At 42.8% G+C, this 11,025-nt stretch overlaps 1 protein-coding gene across 46 annotated transcripts in view; it reads right to left on the bottom strand.

Annotated features, from left to right (window-relative positions):
• HPS4 (HPS4 biogenesis of lysosomal organelles complex 3 subunit 2) overlaps positions 1-11,025 on the bottom strand; it is a 32,348-nt gene that overhangs the window by 20,205 nt on the left and 1,118 nt on the right. For 30 of the 46 annotated variants that reach the window (XR_002941190.3, XR_008541687.2, XR_010156169.1 and 27 more), the window contains exons 2-6: positions 10,002-10,520; positions 7,530-7,620; positions 5,283-5,426; positions 1,130-1,237; positions 602-718 (exon numbers count right to left, since the gene is read on the bottom strand). Coding sequence is in view for 28 of the 46 variants with exons in the window: in XM_024352705.3 (XP_024208473.1) it covers positions 602-718; positions 1,130-1,237; positions 5,283-5,426; positions 7,530-7,620; positions 10,002-10,042 (501 nt within the window). In the remaining 18 variants the exon portion in view is untranslated. Of the gene's footprint in view, positions 1-601; positions 719-1,129; positions 1,238-5,282; positions 5,427-7,529; positions 7,621-9,684; positions 9,872-10,001; positions 10,521-11,025 lie in introns of all 46 variants that reach the window. The other 16 variants (XR_010156162.1, XR_010156163.1, XR_010156171.1 and 13 more) reach the window with 1 other exon arrangement.

Here is an 11,025-nt window from a genome sequence, read left to right on the forward strand (position 1 = left end):
ACCCCTGCTACAGGGACATTATTTACTATCGCAGTGAGACACAGGAGAGGGCTGTGAGTCAGGGCTCAGGTAGCTGGCTCTTAATGGGGCAGCACAGGTGGTCAGGCCAGCCACACAAGCAGCCTAGGTTTCACTGAGTGCCAACCGCAAACGGAGCGGCTCAGAGATACAAAAACAGTTCCCAACCATTCTCTCTCAAAGACAGCAACCTTGTTTTTGAAATGTTCATGCTGGGCATTTTTGATGCTGAGAATAACTAGATCATATGATATGAATATCAAGAGAGGCGGCCTTCAGATTACTGAGTTCAACACTTCTGAGGCATGAACAAAATACTAATTCCCTTTACTGAGCATTTACTTGGTGTCATTTGAGGTACTGCTTCACTTGATCATCAAAACAGCTCTAGAAGGCAGGTATGCTGACACCATTCTTTGGATAAGGGAAATGAGGCTGAGAGGTGACCTGCCGTGTCATGGCCCTGCCTGAGAAGTGACATTCTACTCACTTTTCCAGATACAGTTCACTTCAGGAATATTAAAAAAGTATCCAGAAGCCCTAGTCTTACATATAAAATGAATAAGGAGGATGAAAATGTTACTTTAGTTTGGTCCAAGTTCCAGAGGGAATTGAAAATCTTATGCAGATCACTGGTGTTTTTCAGAATTTGCTCGATGAAGGTGTCCCACTCCGTGCTCAGTTCTTCCTGAGAACAGTTCTAAAACAGAAAGAGCCTCAGGTCAATATCTGAGATTTTGAGGGACAGATTCTTTGGCCAGAGTCCCAACTACCTCAAAAATTGTTCCTCACACAGGAAACTGACCGGAAGGGAGGACCTGTTTTAAACCTATCCCAACACAGATCCACGGCGCCTGCCACGTGGGGGTGGCAAGCAGGGCCTGCGCTTTTTAAACATCCCAGGGAGGAGATGGGGATAAACATTTGGAATAAATGTGACCTATGCCACTAGGCCCAAAGGCATGAGGGGGCTCCAAGAGCTCCTGACCTTGTCCCCAGACACAATGTGTTTATATGAAGTATACAAGACCCCAGAGTAAGTGCTGCATTCTGGCAATACCGGTTTTTACAAAGAGGCCCAATGTAAGACTCCTCAACCCCATACTTGTACCTCATAAGCTAGGGAAACAGGTCCATTGTAAAAATTAAAGAATCCAATTAGCTGATCCAGAAACCGCTTGCAGCTGACATCAGGGAGCTCCACAGCACAGCCCAGCACCTGTAAAGAGAGAAACCAGGAAGACAAGCATCTTCCTTCTCTTTGAGTCCAAGCCCAGAATCCTGGCATCCAGGGCTCTCAATTACCTGACTTCACCGGCCCATCGAAATTGATCTTCTATTGTCCCTGAGTCCACACCCTTCATTCTGGCCAAGTTAATCTCCACGGACAAGTAAGTTCTGTACCTCAATTCATGTTTTCCAATCTCAAATGTCCTCTTCCTTATTGTTCATTTCCCCAGAACTTACTCATAACCTTCAGTGCCCACCACCGATTTCAGTATCTCCATGAGGTCTGTTCTATTACCTCGAGCCAATAATGCTGACCTTTTTTCTGACCCTTGCACTGTTAGGACTGTTATTTGGACAGTAGATGTTTAATCTGGATTCCGTTACAAACAATGGACTGGACTCAAACTCCTTCATGAATGGCCATCATGTTTCTCCAGCTGGATAGAGTGCTTTAAGAGCAAGAACTGACCGCAATCTTCCCAGTCCTAGATCTCCAAAATGCTGAGCGTAGTGGTTAGTTCCACAGAAGATAAATACTTGGCCGGGCACGGTGGCTCATGCCTGTAATCCCAGCACTTTGAGTGGATCATGAGGTCAAGAGATCGAGACCATCCTGACCAACATGGTGAAACCCCGTCTCTACTAAAAATACTGGGCGTGGTGGTGTGCGCCTGTAGTCCCGGCTACTCAGGAGGCTGAGGCAGGAGAATCGCTTGAACCTGGGAGGCAGAGGTTGCAGCGAGCCGAGATTGCGCTACTGCACTCCAGCCTGGCAACAGAGCGAGACAACGTCTCAAAAAAAAAAAGTACTTGCTGAGTTAGAAAGTTATCTGGTCATATGTTTAAAGAGCCTGAAAAAGTTCCTATTACTTGATGTAGTAATTCTACCTCTAGGAATCTGTCCTAAGGGAATCATCAGATACTTAAACTAATAAACCCTGACAGAAAACAAATAAACAAAAATTCCCTCTGAATGTAAGCTACAGTAGCACAAGGATCTTTGCTTTGTTCCCAGATGTAATCCAAGAGCTTACAACAGTCTGGCATGTAAGAAGTGTTCAATTCTTCCAATTGATGAACAGACTGAATGCAATTCCAATCATAATCCCACCAGCTTTTCTTCAGAAACCAACAAACTGATTGTACAATGAAAACACAAAGAACCTGAAATATCCAAAGCTATCTTGAGAAAGAATAAGGTTGGAGGACTTATACTATCTGGTTTCAAGACTTACTATAAAGCTATAGAAATCAAGACAGTGTGGTACTCACACAGAATCTTCAAACAGATCTGTGGAAAAGCCGAAAAGAGTCCAGAAATAGACCCATGCTTAAATGGTCATCTGATCTTTGGCAAAGGAACCAAAGGGAAACCCAATAGGGAAAGGAAAATGTTTTCAACAATGATGCTGGAAGAACTGGTTATCCAGGTGGAAAAAAAAAAAAAGATCCTTGACCTCTATTCACACCATTCACAAATATTAACCCAAAGTGGATTACAGATCTAAATTTAAAAGCTAAAACTATCAAATTCTTACAAAAAATAAAAAAGGGAGACTATCTCCTCCAATGGAGTAGGCAGTGGTTTTTTAATCAGGCAAGACACAGAAAGCAATAACCATAAAAAGATAAAATTGATAAGTTAGACTTCATTAAAATGAAAAACTTCTGCTCATCAAAAGACAACAAGAAAATTAATAGGCATGCCACAAACTGGGAGAAATTATTTCAAAAAGATGTATCTGACAAAGAACTGGTATCTAGGATATAAAAAGAACTACAATTTAATTAAAAAAATAAAACCCAATTTAAAAAATGGGCAGGGCTTTGAATGGACACTTCACAAAGGAAGATATTCAAGTGGTCATTAAGCACATGAAAAGGCCTCACTATCATTAGTCATCAGGAAAGTGAAGACTAAAACCACAATAACACACCACTGCACATCCAGCAGAATGGCTAAGATGAACAGACTGTCAATCTCAATGCTGATGAGCATGTGGAGTAACTGGAATTCTCATACATTCTTGGTAGGAATGTAAAATGGTACAACCACTGAAGGAAAAGGTCTAACCGTTTCCTATAAAATCCAACATACACCTACTCTATGACCCAGTAATTCCAGGACTGGATATTTACCCAGGAGAGATGAAAACATGTGTTCACCAAAATACTTGTATAGGAATGTTCCCAGAAGCCTTATCCTTAATATCCCCAACTGGACACAGTTCAGATGTCCATCAAAAGAAGAACAGATTGTGATATATTCAGACAACGGAATACTGTTTGATAATAAAATGGAACGAACGCTGATAGATGCAACAACATGAACGAATTTCACAAGTGTTAAGTGGCAAGACAGACGCCTGTAAAGCATGTAACCACAAACAAGCATTAAATTTCTTTTTTTTTTTTTTTTTTTTGAGATGGAGTTTCGCTTTTGTTGCCCAGGCTGGAGTGCAACGGCGCGATCTCAGCTCACTGTAACCTCTGCCTCCCAGGTTCAAGAGAGTCTCCTGCCTCAGCCTCCCGAGTAGCTGGATTACAGGCATGTGCCACCACACCTGGCTAATTTTGTATTTTTAGTACAGACAGGGTTTCTCCATGTTGGTCAGGCTGGTCTTGAACTGACCTCAGGTGATCCGACTGTCTTGACCTCCCAAAGTGCTGGGATTACAGGCCTGAGCCACAGCGCTCAGCCCCAAACATTAAATTTTAGTTGATGATATGCATGATAGAGTATCTGTGTGGAGAGTACACTAATGTGTGCAACTTTGAAAACTGTAACAAAATAATTTGGGGCTGGGTTACAGTGTCTCGCGCCTGTAATCCCAGCACTTTGGGAGGCCAAGGCGGGAGGATTCCTTGAGCTAAGGAGTTCAAGACCAGCCTGAGCAACATGGTGAAACCCTGCCTCTAGAAAAAGTTTAAAAAATTAGCCGGGCATGGTGGTGCATGCCTGTGGTCCTACCAACTCAGGAGGCTGAGATGGGAGGATCGTTTGAGCCTGGGAGGCAGAGGTTGCAGTAAACCAAGGTCACACCTCAGCACTCCAGCCTGAGCAACAGATTGAGACCCTGTCTCAATAAAATAAAATAAAAATAATTTGAATTAATGGGAGGATAAAGGAATGAATAGATAGGTAATAAAACAACTATAATAAAATGCTAATTGTAGAATTGAGGAGGTATATGAGTATTCACTGTAAAATTCAACTGTTCAGTACTTTTTAAAATTTTCATAATAAAATGTTGGAAATAATACCTACAAAGTTGAATACAGCATCCCACACTTAAGCATCCCTTTACCTCAGGAAGCCTTAAAATAAATGTAGCCATGGGAAACAGCACTTTAGATTATATGCTACTATTAGAATGTAAAGGAATGATTTTTATTCTTTTTTTTTTTTTTTTAAGACAGGGTGTCACTCTGTTGCCTAGGCTAGCGTGCAGTGGCAATCATGGCTCACTGCAGCCTGAAACTCCTAAGCTCAAGCAATCCTCCCCTCAGCCTCCCCAGTAGCTAAGACCACAGACATGAGCCACCACACCCGGTTAATTTTTAAATTTTTTGTAGAGACGGGGGTCTTACTATGTTGCCCAGGCTGATATCGAACTCCTGGACTCAAGCAATATTCTTTTTTTTTTTTAATGGGTTCTCTAAAACCTAACATATATCTATCAGTTTTTTCTGGGTCACTTACCCAGTAAGTGTAGAGAGCATGGAGAAGAAATGATGATGATAAAAACTCAATTTACAACACAGAGTAAACAGAATTTCCACAAGTTGGCCTGTCTTTGAAAGGAAAGGAGAAACCAGCTGTGTGCAATGCAGAATATGTTAGAAATGTTTTGGAAAGCACTTGATGATGAAAACCTGCAGAGAGTACGACAGGAAGCGAGGGTGATTACTAAACACAGTACATGGATGAGGTTGGTGGGGGCAGATAATTCTAAATTCAAGACTCAGAAACAACATAACTTCCTAAACTTATCATTGCAACACTTCAGCACTGATTCTGCCATTCAACTTACCCAAAGGTAATCTCCATCAACTTTTATAGCAAACTTCAGTTTTCTCAGACGAACAAGAGTAGGAGGAGAGTCAGAAATGTCAGAAACACAGCGGACAACTCCAGCAATCTGTCCACAAAGCAACTCCTGTTGGTCTAGCAGGGTCTGTGGGAAAGGAGCACATTCCAGATAGGAAGCTGAAATTCTTGAACTCTTAAGTCATTTCTTACAGCATACTAAAGCCTGCAAGCCAAATCCAGTCTGTTACCCGTTTTCCTATGGCCTGTAAGCTAAGAATGGTTCTTATACTTTTTAAAGGTTACAACAAAGAACATGTGATTGAAACCTTATGTGCCTTGCAAAGCCTAAAATATTTACTTTCTGGCCCTTTACAAAGTTTGCCAACCCCTACCTGAGATGACTGAACCCTAAGAGAACACCCAGCAGGAACACATGAGATGACTGCACAGAACCGCATTTCTGTTGCTAGGATTATAGGCATATGCTTAGCAGAAGCATGAGCCTTTCACTCCTACTCAAATCCCCCATACAGAGTGGCCAGAGGGATGCAGATTAACCCCAACTATCCATGTCAAGAGCACAGTCACAGGAGGGAATGTACAGAATCTCCTAATCAACCTTAGCCTTAACTAACGCACAGGACAGCCAGACAGTATAGGATACACAGGAAATGCACACACCACCCATGAAGAATTCTTACCTAGAAAACTGAGCTTGAACCTAACCAAGACTCTAGATCTTACTACTAATGTAAAGGAAATACAGTGGATAGGAGACATTAAATGACACCACCATGAGGAACAAATCAGCCAAATCTAGAGCGTATGACCTGGTTTCTTCAATAATTCAATGGCATAGAGGAGGGGGAAAAAGATGAGTGGCTGGGTGAGGACTGTTATTAAAAGGACTTAAAATACAAAATAACCGAATAGAATATGTGGATGCTGTTTGGATCCTTATTAGGAAAAAGAAAAAGAAATGGAAGGATGGAAGTATGGGTGCATGGAAGGAAGGAAGAGCAGAATAAGTAATATCCAAGACAATAAGGCAAAATTTGAATACAGTCTGGGTATCAGGTAATATTAAGGAATTACTGTTACTAATTACTGTAACTTTCGTTAGGTGTGGTAATGTTCAAAATAATGCCCTTTTCAGTTAGAGATGTTGCTTGATACTGGTGAGATGACGCAACATCTAGAATTTGCTCCAGGAAAAAAAAAAGAGAGAGAAGAAGAGGTTCAGATAGGTCACATAAAATTGGCAAAGTATTGCCGGGCGTGGTGGCTCACGCCTGTAATCCCTGCACTTTGGGAGGCTGCGGCTGGTGGATCATGAGGTCAGGAGATCGAGACCATCCTGGCTAACATGGTAAAACCCCGTCCCTACTAAAAATACAAAAATTAGCCGGGCGTGGTAGCGGGCGACTGTAGTCCCAACTACTCGGGAGGTTGAGGCAGGAGAATGGCATGAACCCGGGAGGTGGAGCATGCAGTGAGCAGAGATCACACCACTGCACTCCACCCTGGGTGACAGAGTGAGCCTCCATCACAAAAAAAAAAAAAAAAAAAAAATCGGCAAAGTATTGATAATTGTTGAAGCTACTGATGGCATATGAGGGTTCATGATACTTGCCTCTCTGTTTTTGTATATGTTTGAATACAAACTTATTTATTTATTTTTTTTGAGATGGAGTTTCGCTCTTATTGCCCAGGCTGGTGTGCAATGGCGCAGTCTCTGCTCACTGCAACCTCTGCCTCCTGGATTCAAGCGATTCTCGTGCCTCAGCCTCCCAAGTAGCTGGGATTACAGGAGCGTGCCATCACGCCCAGCTAATTTTGGGATTTTTAGTAGAGACAGGGTTTCATCATGCTGGCCAGGCTGGTCTCAAACTCCTGACCTCAGGTGATCCATCCACCTCAGCCTGCCAAAGAGCTGGGACTGCAGGCATAAACTACTGTGCCCAGCAGAATAATAACTTTTAAAAACCAAGCTGATCAAAAAATTGGGGGTAGAGGGAGGCGGACAAAAATCATGATGGAAATAGAAAGCTAAAGACGATGAAAGTGCCGAGCTGCCTGGAAATTTTAAGACCAGAACAACAAGAAACAGTACAACTAAGAATAAGACAGTAGAAATGTCATTGTCTGGATTAGCCAAACTGTCCTAATGTAAACCCTATACTTTTGAAAAGTCACCATTTGGAGGCACTGGGATCCTCACTGAACAATAAAATGCTGTGTGGCTTACCTGGGAAGGATAAAAGTAACAAATGCCAGCTCTTGTTGGATCGCCTTCTTCCTTTACCTTGGAACCATCATAAAGAAAAAAATAATTCCACCTGGCAAGAGAACAGAGTGGAGCCATGTTTCCTTTAATCCAGTGATCACGGCATTTAAAACACAGCTTCCTGTTTCCCAGCCCAAGGAGGGCTCATTACTGTGTTTGAAAGCCTTCAGGTGGCCCCAGAGAATAAAGAACCCCAGTAGCTACAAATTAGATAAAACCATTCTGTAAGCGCAGGAAATTCAAACTAAAAATATGCCTCTATCCAGCCGTTAGACCATCTGCCGGAGAAGACACAAGTAGCTAGAAAAAAAAACGAGGCGCCCACAATGACTGCTCTTATTTGAAACACTGAACCTTAACTATACAACCACATGGTCTGATACGCTGTCTTTTAAGGCTCTGATAACAAAATAAGTTAGGGATGTATTAGATGCACTCCTCATAAGTGCTGAGCACAAAGATTTCCAGAAACAGCCCTTCTACCAGGAATTCATGCATTCACTTAAACATTTACTGAGGGCCCACAGTGTGCTCCGCGGTTGCTGAGCAAACACGCAGTTTCAATGCAGGATAGTGAGTCCATAAGTTCGTAACAGGGAAAAAACAGGGGCCTATGAGAATTTACAGAGAAACTCTGAACTCCTCTCTACCATGCCAAACCTCACCAAGTATCATTCAAGCACACTTCCTCATTAACCGTCTCCTGATTCCCTCGGCCCAGAGATATCTCTTTGTTCTGAATTTCCATGACCCTCTGTTCTTCCTCAAAGACTCTTACAGACTACACTGCAGTATAACTATATTACATAATGTTATTATCTGATTACCTCTTTAAGACCACAAAACAAACACCTCAAAGGCCAGGCCTCAATTTTGTTTTGTTTTTACAGGGTCTCACTTTGTAGCCCTGTAGGCTGGAGTGCAGTGGTGCGATTGCGGTTTAGTGCAAACTCAATCTCCCAGGCTCAAGCCATCCTCCCGCCTCAGCCTCCCAAGTAGATGGGACTACAGGAGTGTGCCATCATGCTCGGCTATTTTTTTTTAAATTTTTTATAGAAACGAGTCTCACTATATTGCCCAGGCTGGTCTCAAATTCCTGGACTCAAATAATCCTGCCCTGGCCTCCCAAAGTGCTGGAATTACAGGTGTGAGCTACTGAGCCTGGCTGGACCTGTTTTACTTCTAAGTCTCTGAGAACACATTTATGAGGCTATAGCATAAAGAAGCAATGGGACCAATGTGTCATCTGCTCTCTTCCCTGGATCTATGCCCTCTCTGAAGCCTCCCTCCATGGCTCCCACCCTGCCTTCCTGATGAAAAAGCACCAACTTGGCTGGGCACAGTGGCTCACACCTATAATCCCAGCACTTTGAGAGGCCTAGGTAGGAGGACTGCTTGAGCTTAGGAGTTTGAGATTAGCCTGGGCAACACGGTGAAACCCCATCTCCACAAAAAACAGACAAAATTAGCCAGGCATGGTGGGGTGTGCCTCTGGTCCCAGTTACTTGGGATGCTGAGGTAGGAGGATCACTTGAGCCTGGGGGATTGAGGCTACAGTGACCTGAGATCATGCCACTGCACTCTGGCCTGGAGGATAGAGCAAGACCCTGTCTCAAAAACAAACAAACAAACAAATAAATAAATAAATAAATAAAGCACCAACTTGGTCTCTGGCACTGTCCACTTTCCCAATACCTAAGGCTGGATGTACAACTGGCTGCAGGGTAAGCTCAGATCAAAAAGCCTCAAAAAAGTTTCAAAGCCAACTCAGAAACTCCATGTGCACCCCATCCTCCCCTGTCCCCACGTTCTCTTGATGAAAGCATCCCTGCTTGTGCGGGCACACAAAAGAAAACTTGGGTGTCATTTTGAACTGCTCCATCTTTTTGACTTCCACATAAATAATCAGTCACTAAATCCTGCTAATTCTAGCTAAACCTGCTTTTCACCTTCATCTCCTCTATGACTGATGTTTGCTAAACCTAATTATGGGAAAGGATTAACGCATTTAGGGTTGAGAAGGGAACTGGGTTTCAGACAGACATTGAGTAATACCCTTTGATACCCAGTCTGGCCAAACCTCTCCTCATGGTGTAATTCTCAAATGCAACCATACCTCATCTCTGCAAATTGAAGACTACAATATTCACATTATCATCAAAGCTGGCTGCATGATCAGGCTGTGGCTATCTTTTCTACAATCTCCCAGCAATGCCAGACTCATTCAAACATTGGGAGAGGCTTGCAAGGTTCCAACACGTTAGCTTTGGAGAGCGATGGCTCACGTGCTTGATTCAGCTGCTCTGAGGAAAATGGCATTTTTATTGTCATGTTAATAAAATTAACACAATCTGGCTGGGGATTTTCAATTAACCCCAAAACTCTAACCAACAGCCCAGCAAAAGCTATGCCATGGCAGGCCTTGCTACTCACCACGAGGCTGACTTTGTCTCTGTGGAGGTAGAGGTGGCCATCTACTGTGCAGTCATCCTCATTCTCTTCATTTAGCTTTTCTTTTCCGGTATCACTGCTTTCTCCCTAGCTGTGACCGTTCCTCTATCCCCCAATCCAGTGAATCTGGACGTGGTGGGTTTCAGTGTTTTCAGTCACAACCGCCACTTGGTTAGTTTTCACTCAGCATGGAAAGTTCCACTTCCCTTCCTTGCAGGTTCTTCAGTTTCATGTATATTTCCATGCCTCTTACAACTCAGGGAGAAACTATAACAGAGAATCCTAGTAGAAAAGTCAAATCCATTCCTCTGGTTTCCTGAGTATCACTGTGGCTGTCTGCAGAACCACCTCTTCAAGCTCCTGTCCAGGAAAGCCAAAAGTGGGAGATGTATGCTAGAGCTGGTGTTCTAAAGAAATTTCTAGCTTGTCTAGTTCAAACCCATCCTGAAGACTCTTATTAAAAGTTTTGAAGTTTCCAGTTCAAACATCAGTGCCTTGGCTCTGAAATAAACACAAGGAATAGATATTTCAGAAACTCGTGAGAGAGCATGTGACCCAGCAGGATTAAACGAATGGTATATTTCAAAAGAGCTTTCTGTGAGGGTGACAATCATGCTTCAAAATCAAAGAGGGAGGCTTACAGAGACTTCAGAGTAAGGGCTTTAGTTTCTCGAACAGTTAAGGGAAACACACCACAAGCTTCACGGAAGATAAAATGAAATGATAGGGTGAAAATGCTCTAGGTGTGGACAGCTATACAAATAAACCAGTTGCTGTGGTAATAATGGAACCCAAATTAAGGAACTGTCATCTTGACAGTCCAAAAGTAACCTGAACATGCAGAATTCCAGAGCGGGGCAAGTTTCTAAAAAATGAAGAGAACTTTATCAAATGGCTTTCAAACTTCCACAAGAGAAAGACAGCTCAGTGTATCACGGAATTTCAGAGTCGGAAGGAACCCTGGCATCGTTTACTCTACTCTCCTGCACTCTTTTCCAAAAATTAC

The sequence above is a fragment of the Pan troglodytes genome, chromosome 23 (assembly GCF_028858775.2).
Source record: "Pan troglodytes isolate AG18354 chromosome 23, NHGRI_mPanTro3-v2.0_pri, whole genome shotgun sequence".
NCBI lineage: Eukaryota > Metazoa > Chordata > Mammalia > Primates > Hominidae > Pan > Pan troglodytes.